Below are 13,622 nucleotides of genomic sequence, written 5' to 3' on the forward strand. Positions count from 1 at the left end.
CTGCCCTCTTGTGGATGCACACGAAATCCTTCCATTTCGCTGCACATTGTTTTGCGCACACACACACACACACACACACACACACACACACACACACACACACACACACACACACACACACGTCCTGAAGCTGCTGCACAGCTGCAGATGTTACAGTCACATTCATGTCCCCACAACATAAACAACACTCGTTCTCATCCACGCCAACTAACAGGCACACGTCTCACTCATTTACAGGACTGACTGCATGAGTGCATGGGCTGTAAATGGAGATGAGATGTCAGATGAATGTGGGGGAGCTGCGAGCACCTCTGTGTGTCTGCCGCGTCCTCCCACTGCTGTGCAGTGTGGGAGGCAGACACACGGCATTTAGGCTATTTCAGTCCCTGGATATGTGAAGTCTTTTCTTCACCGTTTCCTCCAAGACCAGAGTGACTCATCTGCTCTTGTACACAATCAGGAACCTGCAAGGAGCAAAGTAACATAGATAGAACGCGCTCAAAGTTCCAGCAAACCGGGCTCAGTACTTAGGTCACATTCTCATGAGCTTCGTTCTCAGTCTGTCTTTATTCGCGTTTTCAAACACTTCCTGGTTCTTGTTTTGCTAATGCTGCATATGTATGAGAGCCTTTTTGAAAATCTATGTGTGCAGGATGGTGTGTGTCAGGGCGAATCACATGACAATGGTTCGAAGATGGATTTGAATCATGCATTAAAATCGTTAATCGTCATATAACAATAAGGAACCTTTGGATACATTCGTATCCTGGGTAATAAACTGTTTAATCTGACCCCAATCAGGAAAAAAAAACTCAAATAAAGTCAAGGACATTTCCTTCTTTCCATGTATAAATAGATGAAGGCGACAGCGGAGGAAGACAGAAGCCTCTCAGAGATGAGGGCCTCAGTGGGTGCCCTGTGGTTCTCCTTCCTCTGCGCCTGTGTGGCTGAGGTCAACGGCGCCGAGAGTCCGCCCAGCGGGCCGGCTTGTCCTGCGGCGTGTGATCAGCAAAGCGGCGTCCAGCTCAGAGGCGTCCTGGAGGACCTGCAAGCCAGACTGGCAGCTGCTGAGGAACAGCTGGAGGCGCTGAGGAACACAATCCAAGGTACAGCACTGCACTGTTTGAGTTGAGTCTCTGTTTTTATTGGTAACGAAACAGACTTTATTCCCGTTCAAGGGTCGCGTGTTGCATTTGGAGCAGCTCTTGGAAATGATGGCCATGTTGGACCCATCCGTGCTGAAACCCCACTGATCTACAAGACTGTCTACATGAACACAGGCGCGTACGACCCCGAGACAGGTGAGCGAAGCTAACGCCGCCACACAGACAGTACCGGCTTCACATCTATGAGTAAACGGACGTCGGGCGGCTGAAAATCCGTGCGTTGGTCGTCCTCAGGCATTTTCACCGCTCCAGTCGGCGGCGTCTATTACTTCAGCGTTACTGGCCACAGTCTGTCGTCCAATCCCATGGGTCTGCGGCTGATGAGGTTTGCAAGGCAAATGGCCGCGGTGAAGAACTATGAAGCGGGAGAGCGCTTCGAGACCGCGAGCAACAGCATGATTCTACGGCTCGGAGCGGGCGACCAGATACGCGTTTGGCTCACACCTATGACTTGGGTTTATGACGATGGGGACAGTCTCAGCACCTTCACCGGTCATCTGCTGTTCCCCATGTAGGTGGAGTAACATTCCGACTGATAATAAAAGCTCTAAAATGGTGTTTGAAGCCTCTGTGGTTGTAACTCCTGGCAAAAACCTTCACCCGTCGCACTTAATACTGCTGATCTGATGATCTGGGTTCGATTGGATGGATGTGATGTAGCAGCAGAGGGACTCGCACGCCTCCTCACTTTGCACAGCATGAGGAGCACCCACTCTCTCTTAGCTGATCCTCACGTTCCCACCTCCACGCTTCACGGAGGCCGGCTGACCTCCATTTACTATCCGCGGCTCCGGGTCACGAATTATTGAATGACGCAGTGAAGTAAACAAAAGTCTTGAAAGGCTCCAAAAGCTACCTACATGTATTTGCATAATACATTGATAAAAATATATTTGTGCTTGTTGCTTTAATTTTATTAAGTTTTTTATTCTATCCTATCAATTGTACCTTGTCGCCCTCTTGTGGACGAACGGAGTATAGCGGCTAATTCCTTTTTAAACCTGAAATCAAACCATATCACGTTAGTAAAGTCTAAAGCCCATAATAAATCGTATTTGTGAGCTATATACAATGTCTAACAAACATGCACCAGTTCAGAAATAATCCTGAACCGGATGCTCGGGCTCCCACAGACGCAGCGAGCAACCGGGCATCACTCATTCAGGCCTGTAAATGGAAATGGTGGCTGAATGTGGGGGAGCTGCGAGCGCCTCTGTGTGTGTCTGCTGCGTCCTCCTACTCGCTGTGCAGTGTGGGAGGCAGACGCACAGCATTTAGTCTATTTCGGTCCCTGGGTATGTGAGGCCTTTTCTTCACCGTTCCCTCCAAGAACAGAGTGACTCACACACACTTGTCCACAATCAGACTCCTGCAGGCAACATGGCAACACTACGAGACGCTTTAGCTCCTCCAAGTGAAGTAACACTGCGTCCGATCGAGTGCAAAACCTCCACGTTCTTGCAGGACCTGCCATCTGTCATGTTTGAGTATCACGCATTGTACTGTGTTACCATCAACCTCTTGTGTGCTGTGTTTTTATTATTTCTTTTTGGCACCAAGCCTTATTTTAGTGAGTAATACACAGAAAGCATGTAGCAGAAGTCCACAGGCTGAGATAAGAGTTAGTTAATAATTAGCAGCGACTCATATAGGGATGCATGAGAGAAAATGATGGGGTATTAAATGTTGACCAACATGCAGGTAGTAAATTAACTTGCTTGATGCTTTCAGGGGACTGGGATGCTGTTATTTTCTGCATTGCAGGAGACATTAGCATGAGAACAAATGTGCGTTAACGAACCCGGGACGCCTGAGGCAAAGTCCGGGTTCTCCTCCCAGTTGTAGGAGGCAAAGTACAGAACTGACCACTAAGGTCGATCACGTGACATATGAGGACTCAAAGACATTTGGTAAAAAAACATTGAGAAATAATGGAAATTAGTACATGTAGTAATAATGTAGTAATAGGTTTAATGATGTTGAGACAAAAATGAGGTGCATAAAATATTGAAAGCCAAATGTTTGTAATCCTAACTTGAACTTTAGCTGCACAGAGCACAGTGTTGATGGTTTAACAGCAGACAGAGCGAGTATTTCAGGCAGACGTGTCTGCACTGGGCGGAAGGCGACTCATTCACACTTACTATTTCTTTCTCAGGTGGTTCATAAATAACCGTGGACGATATTATGAATGTGCTTCACGCAACGCTGCTGGTCTCAGATCAGCTCGGGTCCCGTCCGACCGCCGGAGTGAAACCTGTGTGTGTGTGTGTGTGTGTGTGTGGGGGGGGGGGGGTATTACTACACTTTACCGTGTATTTCTACACGGTAAAGAGGAACTGCGCGTTTGTGTTCGTTTCAACATTTCACAGATCTGCCACGAAGCTACCGCAACTCAGGAAGTGCCCTATCATCCACCCCTCCTCCACACAATATACTAAAAGAGTGAAACCTGTCGCTGGTTAGAACAAACACGTTGATCACTGCGGAGAACAGGAAGAAGAGAAAACTGTGAACTGGCACTTTGTGTAAGTAGAACACCTTATGCTGCGGTCGCCAGTCATGTGTGTCCAGGTTTAATGGTTTCACTGGGGAAACACCCACCAGTAACGTCTGAAACCCCGCAGATGTGGAGACAGGGTGGGAGTCACGGCCTCGTGGAATTTAGCTAAAAAAAAAAAAAAACAATGTAGAAAACAGGACTTCATCGGTTCATTATGACTCGCACTTCACGACTCGTCAAACACAGAATGTAATAACACTTAGTTACAGGTTGTAAATATATGGGACTGGAAATGGACCCGAAATGTGTGAGCCTACCACCACCTCCAGGAGCACGTCACACTAACTGGGTGTTGAAGGAGATTCTTTCTCCGGTGCGGTGGGAAGAGTTGTGCGTCAGATGCAGTAACACAAAATGCTGTGAGCTGAAGGAGAAGCGTCTAAAAGGTGACTGTGATCCAGTAGCAGCAACGTGGTCCGACCGCCAATCAATTACAGCACGCGGTTACGTAAAATGCATGTATTACAAGGTCTCAAACTGACAGCTGGGTGGCAGATTTGTCCAAAGGGAGAATTACAGTAAGTCAAGTAAGTTACAGTAAGTCCAAAAAAAAGGTCACATTTTTAGAAAAGAAGAAAAAAACAAGTCTAGCTAATTCAGACAGACATGGCTTCTCATTCGCCCCCCAAAACCCAAATCCCAGGAGGTCAAAGTTGCTGTTGTTCTTGCTGGACTAGTACCTCGAGAAACGGCCTGAATTCGGACCCCACCCCCCCCACACACACACACCAGAAGAGAGCAGGCGCCGGACGCGAAGCGGAGCGTGTGCTGAAAACGGCGATAAAAGTTCTGATTGCCATCGAGACGCTCATCAGTTGGCACAGTCAAGGGGGGGGGGGGGGGTCGAAGGGGGGGGGGTTCTGAGGAAGGCACTTGACACGGGGGTCCGGGGTGTCCCCCGTGCAGCGACAGCAATGCACTAAGGCCGGAGGGACGCGGTCGGCTGAGTGCGAGCTCCACCAGACCAGAGACGGGGACGGACGGGAGAAAAAGGAACTACAACTCCAGCACAGTCCTCAGCTTCAGATACAGCATCGTAGAGGGTCGGATCAAACCGGGTCCACATTCGATTCGTGAAACCTGCGCAAGGCTTGAGTGGTGAGAAGTTCAGAAGTTCATCCGGGATATTCTTTTCAAATACGTCCAGGCCGACTCCAGTTAAAAGGCCTTAATAAGTGACCGATCCCAACTCTGCCTAGGGATTTGGCATGATCACCCCCCCCCCCCCCCCCCCCCCCCCCACACACACACACAATCTCCATGACAGATGCAACAGCACAACTCAACGAATAAAAACACAGAAATTAACCAGAAACACGTGTCTCTTAGGTTTCACAATAAGACATTCCCATCGAGGCACATTTCCAGAGAAGTGTCATATACAAAGCCATAAAAAAATCCAAAAAAAACATTCAAGTACTTTTGTCATTGTAAACACTTTTTCCAGACAATTACAGATAACCGATCGTTGTCCCAGTCGATTCGCGTTTGTGTGCAACAATAAGACAACAGTGTAAGGAGAGAGAACACGTTTGCGAAGAAGCCTGCGGGACAAGTTAGAAGCTCGGGTTCGGTTCGGTCCGGACGCGCGGTTCGTGGGGAGGGGAGGGGTTCAGAGCAGGACGCACGAACAGCACTGGTCGCCGCCACTGGGAACAGTGGAATAGTTCATCTGTCGGACTATTTCTGCAAACAGTTCGTCGACCGAGCCTTTATTCTTGGCCGAGGTCTCCATGAACGGGCAGCTCCAGTCCTGGGCCAGCGCCTTGCCCTCCCCGGAAGAAACCTCCCTCTCCCCCTCCAGGTCCACCTTGTTCCCCACCAGGATCATGGGGACCCGCTCGTAGCGCTTCACGCGGATGATCTGGTCCCGCATCGGCTTGATGTCCTGGAAGCTCTGCTGGTTCACCAGGCTGTAGACCAGAATGAAGCCCTGGCCGTTCTTGATGTACAGGTCGCGCATGGAGGCGAACTGCTCGGTTCCGGCCGTGTCCAGGATCTCCAGCACCGACGGCGACGAGTCCACCTCGATCTCCTTCCTGTAGAAATCCTCTATCGTGGGGTCGTACTTCTCGATGAAGGAGCCCGTCACGAACTGGACCGTCAGCGCCGATTTGCCGACTCCGCCCGAGCCCAGAACCACCACTTTGTACTCCCTCATTTCTGGCGGAGGGGAAACGGCGGACGCCTCCTTTTTCCGCGACGCTCTCGCGACCCCGCCGAGCGGCCCCGATGTCTTCAATCCGCGCAGCCCGGGGAGGGTGCGCCGCGGCTCGGGTCGGAGTCGAGTCCAAGCCCGCGGAGCAGAACCGAGGCGAGCGGCCGCTGCTGCGCGTTAGCGTGGCGGGTTAACGCGCATGTTGGTCGCACCGTATCGTGCCGCGGCGCTCGGGAGCGTGATCGCTTCTCGCCTCTCGCATGGCGTTTCCTGCCCACGACCTCGGCGCGTCAAAGCCGAGGCTCAGTTCCGTTTTCTTAAAGGCGCCGTCGCCGCAGAGCCCGAGCCGCCGCGATCAGGTGACCGCGGCGGCTCCTGCGGGGCGTGCGTGTCTCGCGCGCGGACTCACGGTCACTGCTCTCAGCCGGCGGCCCGCGAGCTGCCCCGCTGCCCCTGTAATGTGATTATACATAAGCATGCTAATGAGGCACTCCATTAACCCGTTGACATTCATGGGGCCTTCACAGCTGTTTGGTGTCTGCACACATGGGCTGGTTCTGGAGAGGCACCGTAAAGCAGTGCAGCATGTGGCATCTGGATATGAAAGGTTATACAGTAGCAGTATAACGTAGTATAAATATACTGATAACAGCACTGAACATGTGAGCCAGAGCCCTGGGACCGTCACACTACACACTGTATTCATTTTATTTATTTTATGGAGTCACAAAAATAAGGACATGAGCAAATTTCTGTGTCCAAGCTTGCTACATTATAGTAATGAGAGTGGTTGTAACACATATGCTACAGTATTATATTATATATTTTTTTTTATTATATGTTTTGGCAAAATCTGCTTAATCTTAAAAGTGTGAAAAACTGCTTTGTGCTGGTATTTTTTGTCGTATGTCTTTGTTTCCGTAAGAGTAAGAAATGGGATTCACACCAATGATGAGCTCGTGCATTTCCAAGCAGAAGTAAGGAATTAAGGCTCCTGATGTCAGCGTTCGAGACACGCACAGTGGGAGGCATGTGGCGAGTTCATACAGATTCCATCGCACTCTGGTGTAATCAGTTCTGACCCAGATAGCACATGAAAATGGCCCTGAGCACATTTAGTTTAACCTTGTGAATCTGTTTCACATTAGTCTCTGTGGAGCTGCTCCAGTCTGGATGACAATGTAAGACACGGTGGAGAGTTATATCAATACAAATGCATCATCTTAACTCACGACATGTTGAGTAAAGACGCGAGCGGCAGGTTTTTAATAACGTTGTTTGTGTTCAGAAGTTGAATTTCACACAGGTAAGAAAAGGCAGTGACCACACGACCGTTGCATGAGCAAATCAAACATTACTTTATTCCGATTTTTTAATCCATACAGCAAGAGTCAATTATGGCAACAATAAAATGTGCATAAACAAATCTGAAGACAGAATAGTACATTATTGTGAGACAGCTGTTAGCAAATACATAATTGGTGGTTGCACTTACAGGTAAGAAGCAGTCAAAGCGTACATGTAAATGTGCCCCCAGCAGGGAAGAGGAACCGTGGGTCCGGCCGTGCGCGCGGGCCGACATCTGGTGTGGGGAGAACGGCGCTTTGGTTCTGTAGCGACTACACAGCAGCCTCAGGCCAGAGACAGTTCATGCTGAACCTGCGACTGTTACATTCATTTCAAAGACTAATTTGCCAAAAAAAAAATAAAAAGCACACATTTGGTTTTGTGAACGCTCACCTGCTGAGTGCACGGATGTGAAAGCGGGGACAAACTGCCTGTGAGTCGGCGTCGACTGTAAATACATGGCTATGAGAAAGTATCTGGGGTGGATGAGTGCTAATATTTTATCATTCTTTAAATAACATTGTTTGCTTGGAAAATAGTTTATCACACAAGAGTAAGATGACTTGTTGAAGTATTATTAACTCCCACTGTGGATGTTACTGTATCTACTATATGTATAATAAAAAATGACATATTACTGTGTATTCTGTAGTCTCGTCTTATCTTTCCTTACATACCGTAACTACGCAGTTTCTTTTGTTTTGTATTTTCACATGCAGTCAAATAAAAGTATAAGAGAATATAAATTTGTGACAGTTTTACGCATCAACTGTACCATGGGAGCAGCAATACTGCATGACCAAGTCCAACAAGTGATACGTGGACGTCACGGGGGATATGGAGTTAGCGTGACATGGGGATCTCTACTCCCTTACAACATTCCCTGGCGATACTAGCCACCGATAAAATAAGACAAACAGCGCATAGCTTTTTCTGAATGCATTGGCCAAGAAACTAGTGCCCTTCTTTGCAAGCAATTGTTTTAGCTGGTCTTCTAATTTAAGAATTTAAATTAATCTAACAAAATTCCTTATAATTATAGATCTTTTTTTATTCAAAATAATATCTCAATATGATACACATTTTTCTCTGTTCATTTGACTATATACAGAAGTGCAAAAAGTCAACCTTCGTCCCTTAGGTTCAAACTCATCACCTGCAGCATTTCTGACCTCTCTGTTCTGGAAAAGTCTTTGTCTTTCTCGCTTCTAGCCTCACTATCCACCAAACGTCCAAACACGCGTCAATCTCACCGCTCGTTTTGGCCTGACACTCAGGGCAAACTTAAGAAATATTCAAACAAAACTACATCTTTTGTTTCTTAAATGGATACAGTAGAAAATAATTTTACTCTTAAACATGGACAATCTATATCTCAGTATAATATATTTTCAAACATGAACTTGACATGTTACAAGGAAAATTTAAGTTGGTTAAAATATTAGGTATTTTTTCCGAGATGTGCTGCATTTGCAGCAAATTATTTAATCTCAGTCCTTGTATCAAAAAGGTCTTTCAACAATAAAATTAACTGATAATGTAACATTAACTAAAAAAAAGACATCCAGCTATATGAATGAAGTGAATATTTAAAACTGACTCAACACATTATCATTTATATGGTTTGAAAAAGTTATGTCATAATACCTCAAAATCTACAACGGCTATATCAATGTTTGTCAAGTAATATATAGTAAGGCAAAAAAAAGAAAAATCTACAACTACAAACCTCAAATAGATTTAAATCCTTAAGTAGTACATAACACATAAGTTCAATGAAATTGAAGAGTAATTATTATTTTTACGTTGAGACAAAGAACCAAAAAAAAAAACAAAGATTATAAGAAGTAGGTGAGAAAAATTATAAAACATCATTGGTGTTCTTTTCCTGCATGGTGATTTAAAATACATTTGATTGGGTGGAGACCCATTAATTGTAATCTAAGGCTTTGTTAGGTACATTACAATCGGTAAAAACACGCTACACACCTCTGTGAAATCAGAAAGAAGTGATCACCAACTAAAAGGTGTATGAAAAGTGATACAGGTGTCCTTAACTAGATGAGCCTCTTCAGAGATGCTTCTGTAACCCTTGCTGTTACCACGCATGGGAGAAAAACTGTGCTTTGGTTTCCATAGTCAGATCCACGAGTGGACCACAACTTTGCTTATAATACAAGTCAAAGTTATTTCATGTATTTCTCCTCAAAAAATTAAGATCACTTGAAAAATGAAAACAGGGTGAGACAAACAATTATTCAAGTGCACATGTGGTTTTTATGACCTAATAGACCTTTTGGGTCCGATGTTTTAAATTCCCACCAACACACAGATCAACAGTGCTTCTGGAGACACAGTTTTAGAGTTGCTCCTCTTTAGAAGAGGTGGAACTAGGTAACACAACGTCAACCGAAGCCGCACTCTCAAACGTCACCAGCTTTTAGAGTCAATGGACTGAGCTACGACCAAATCCGAACAAACACAAACAACGCTAGTCTATGAAAAGAGGTATGACAGACTTTAGAAAGACCTCCCACTGTTGATTTAAAAAGAAATAAAAAAAAACTGATGAAAACCCCGTTTTGAAAACTGATTAATTAGATGAATGAAATCAAACGTTAAAAAAAAACACTCACAATGCAGATTCTGAAAACAAAACGATACAAAAAGAGCCATACAAAACGTTTTACCTTCGGTAAACAAATAACACTGCTGAGATAACACTCTGATTTCCGCTGTATGGCCTCGATGGCACATGGCAAGGTGAGAAAAAGCTATCCTGGCTGTGCTTTCAAGGTACACAGGTATGTTGGTTTACCCAGAACATTCATATGTCCAAGACCCTCATTTCAATATCTAGTTTCACTAGCCGTAAAAACACAATACTGTACATGCCTAATTCTTTTGGTGAATAAAAGTCCTGGTAAAATCATTGTGCCTTTAAATTCAAATTCAAGGTGCATGTTTGCATTTCATTTGTAAACTATGAAATATGGCTATTAATTAAACAAAACAAAGCAAAACAAATAAAAAGGAAAGAAAAATTCTTGGTCTATTGACGTACCAGCACTGGATGCTGCCTTACACAACCACACTCCTGACTGTCTGTGTGTGCAGTGATGATCATAATTAGAACAAACTGAGAGCTATGATTTAGTCAGACACAGAGGTGTAACACGAGTGTTTCCCACAGGGGGAGAGACACGCCGACCCCGGCTCCAAAATCTTCTCGTCTCCCATCTGGACGTTGAATTTGACAACTACATTTTTTGACATTGATATGTGGGAAGATGGCACAGATCACGTGTGGTGCCCTTGATGTTTACGTATGTGTTGAGACCATCATCGTGAACCGGCTAAGAGATGGTAGCCCCTCCTCGTCCCATTGCTTGACATTCTGAAGGTTATGTACATAAAGGCTGAACTCTTTTGGCTTGGACGGTGCCAGCACACATTCATTTTGATCTGTAAGACACAGTGATTTCACTTAAAAAACTGTTCTGTATTAAAAACAATAGTTTTACACTCAGAGACAGGAACAAATCCTAAGAGTTCTATTCTGTGTGCAAACAGAGTCAAAATCTCTGTGAAGGAATAGAGAGGAGTAAAATAGAAACTCACTGTTCTCGAGAGGAACTACATCTGAGTCAAGTACTTGTGACTACTCAGATGATCTGCAGATATTATTGGAATCTGGGGACAGAAAAAAACAAAACAAAACAAAATACAGATCAACTGAAGGATCCCTAACTGAAACAACACCCGCGGCAAAAGTTATCTGAAAAAACAGACTCGGATCAACACATTTTCATCACATCTCCTCGCATTAAGATGAGCTCATTGCTGAAAAAGGCCAAAGATGAAGAGATAGAAAAAGCAATTTTGCAACTTTTGGGGCACAATTAATTGAGAACATGTCAGTAAGAATCAACAGACACTTCTGGGCAGCAGAAAAGAGAGGAGGAGGGTTCGAGGGGAAGGAAGGGGCGAAGGGGGGAGGGAGGAAACTGTCAGTGAGGTGGCTTCCCCATGCAAATATATAAGTCCTCCATGTTGTTGACCTGCACACCTCAGTGAACTGTGGAAAACTTATGATGGACCAGAAATAGTAACACCATGATTCATCTATCATTTATACATATTTTCACAGGTTTCATGAGCTAAATAAATGAGGCAGACTGTTTTTGCCTGTTCTGCTGGTTTCAGAACACGTTTGACTGAAGAATGAGTATGTCCACCTTATAAACACGAGGAACATGGTAAAGCTTTACTTTACGTGCTTGAAGCAGCAGCGAAAAATGGAAAAAACAAAAAAGCCAAGCACCAAAGGGCACAGATAGCGACTGCTGCACAAGCTGTGCGAATGGCTTTAAAAATGGGAAAAACTACCTCATACATACCAATTGCATGTATTCGTTGGTAGTCAACTTTGATAAGGAAGAGTCCTCAAAATGGGAAAGGACAAAAATCGAGGTTACAGTGAGGACACACATTAAATGCAATACAGTACGTTTCTCCAGAAAGACAGATACAGTCATGTATGAAATGTGGTGGTTATAGTTTAACTGGATGCAAAATGTCTATTTGTACACATGTTGGACTCTAGTGAAGGCCAACAAGAAGGAGTACTGCATTATTCCCAACCCACCCAGAAAGAGATGGAGGATGGACTGATAGACAGAGACAGACAGATAAATAGACAGAGATAGATAGATAGATAGATAGATAGATAGATAGATAGATAGATAGATAGACAGACAGACAGACAGACAGACAGACAGACAGACAGACAGACAGACAGACAGACAGACAGACAGACAGACAGACAGACAGACAGAGAAAGACAGAGAGAGAGAGAGAGAGAGAGAGAGAGAGAGAGACTAAGGCGGTAGAGGTGCAAACCTGATTGGTGGAGGCAGTTGCGAAGGGAACGCTTGTGGCAGATGTGGTGGCTGCAGACACAGTGGCTGGAGTACCACTGTGCATCATGGGAACTTTTTGGAGGGAAAATCATGTAAGCAAAAATTCACAGAGGAGCAGTGTAGCCACATACACACCAGGCAAATAAGGGAAGGAGAAGGAGAGACAGGGCACCAGAGAGGGATTCGATTTAACTGCTTCCCTTTTGTCTTTCTGCCAACGTGGATGTGAGAACTTGGTGTCTGCTACGGCAGCACTGTGTCACACCATGTATTTTCTTGTGTACTTGTACTGTATGGTGAACACGACTGCTGTCGTGTCCTAATGCTTAGGCTCAAGAACAGCGTCATTAAGGCAGAGGAGATAAGGGGGGAGGTTAGAATTGAACTCCCTCACGTCCTTTCAGTTAGACCAGCCAGAAGCCGAGTTTAGAATGGGCATGAGAATGCGTGTCCAAGCAATACACAGTAGGTGTACACACAGGAACTAATCCAACGAGGGCCAGTTAAAGTATAAGGCACATACACACGGCAAACAACATCGATACTTCAGAACATTTGTTTCACATAATGTTGAATCTCATTTATGCTTAATAACACAAAAAATATCTAAGCAGTCAGTTTCAGTCACCAAAACATTGCTTTGATTACAATTCATATTACTAAATGATGCATGAGAGTCATGAGAGTACAAAAAAACTAAAGAAGGAAAGCTGGAACCTACCAACGCTCGCTGCAGGTGTCATGCACAATATTGAGCCTGCCCATCATGCAGTGCAACAGGAAGTGGATTGGATAGGGAAGAGAAATCAAAACAGCCCATCACAAGGGTCGTTAGAGTGAGGGAGAGATAAGTTGGGAAAAAAGGTTAATATCTCTTGGTCACAGTCATCAGTGATCGGAAAAGGTGAAGTGGTGAACTCATCATAAGACAATCTGTCAATCAAAATCATGAATGAACTCATCATAAGACAATCGTCAATCAAATGGGAATCTGAATCTAAACTTTTGTCTGAAGTGTAATGTGATTGTAACTATCAAGTATTAAACGTTATTTACACATTCTAGACAGAAGTGAGGAGTCCAGCGCATACAGTATGTACAGTACAGAAGCAAAACTCTGAAGCCCGCTGCTTGCCCAACTCAGAAGTACCATTAAAGAGCCCATCCAGTCCCGTTCATCCCAGCCTAAGCCAAAGCCCCCAACCAGTGGACGCATTGGTCTAAAAAAGTAGTGAACAACTTCTGTGTTTCCATCCATGCCGCTTATAATCAGCCTGCATACATTAGGAGGAGCAGGTCACTACGTGGCGTTATACCGGCAATTAGTAGGCAGAAAGACATTCCTAATATCTAGTGGCCATGCAAAGCCAACCAAACCACAATGCAAAAAATCAGACAGTCATTTTTAGTTTTTAAATTTGAAGCATTCATGTATGACGACTAGTCTAATATAAGGTTGGTAGTAG

General features: G+C 44.9%; 3 protein-coding genes across 23 annotated transcripts in view; 1 reads left to right on the plus strand and 2 right to left on the minus strand.

The window, feature by feature from the left end:
• Nucleotides 1-847: 847 nt before the first annotated feature.
• On the plus strand, nucleotides 848-1,723 carry LOC114844049 (complement C1q-like protein 2). Its single transcript, XM_029131079.3, has 3 exons — nucleotides 848-1,106; nucleotides 1,179-1,301; nucleotides 1,401-1,723. Exons 1-3 carry the CDS (start codon nucleotides 857-859, stop codon nucleotides 1,679-1,681), a joined length of 654 nt encoding a protein of 217 aa, XP_028986912.1. The 5' UTR covers nucleotides 848-856; the 3' UTR covers nucleotides 1,682-1,723.
• Nucleotides 1,724-3,688: 1,965 nt separating this feature from the next.
• On the minus strand, nucleotides 3,689-7,068 carry LOC114844379 (ras-related protein Rap-2b-like). The gene has a single exon (XM_029131726.3). It carries the CDS (start codon nucleotides 5,888-5,890, stop codon nucleotides 5,342-5,344), a length of 549 nt encoding a protein of 182 aa, XP_028987559.1. The 5' UTR covers nucleotides 5,891-7,068; the 3' UTR covers nucleotides 3,689-5,341.
• Nucleotides 7,069-7,221: 153 nt separating this feature from the next.
• Nucleotides 7,222-13,622, minus strand: part of mbnl1 (muscleblind-like splicing regulator 1) — a 40,034-nt gene continuing 33,633 nt past the window's right edge. For 11 of the 21 annotated variants that reach the window (XM_029131712.3, XM_029131709.3, XM_055503969.1 and 8 more), the window contains 5 exons: nucleotides 12,878-12,913; nucleotides 12,137-12,228; nucleotides 11,635-11,679; nucleotides 10,856-10,927; nucleotides 7,222-10,699 (listed from right to left, as the gene is read on the minus strand). In XM_029131712.3, coding sequence (XP_028987545.1) covers nucleotides 10,871-10,927; nucleotides 11,635-11,679; nucleotides 12,137-12,228; nucleotides 12,878-12,913 — 230 coding nt within the window. In that variant the 3' untranslated portion in view covers nucleotides 7,222-10,699; nucleotides 10,856-10,870. The remainder of the gene's footprint in view (nucleotides 10,700-10,855; nucleotides 10,928-11,634; nucleotides 11,680-12,136; nucleotides 12,229-12,877; nucleotides 12,914-13,622) is intronic. The other 10 variants (XM_055503963.1, XM_055503959.1, XM_055503964.1 and 7 more) reach the window with 6 other exon arrangements.

The sequence above is a fragment of the Betta splendens genome, chromosome 17, assembly GCF_900634795.4.
Source record: "Betta splendens chromosome 17, fBetSpl5.4, whole genome shotgun sequence".
NCBI lineage: Eukaryota > Metazoa > Chordata > Actinopteri > Anabantiformes > Osphronemidae > Betta > Betta splendens.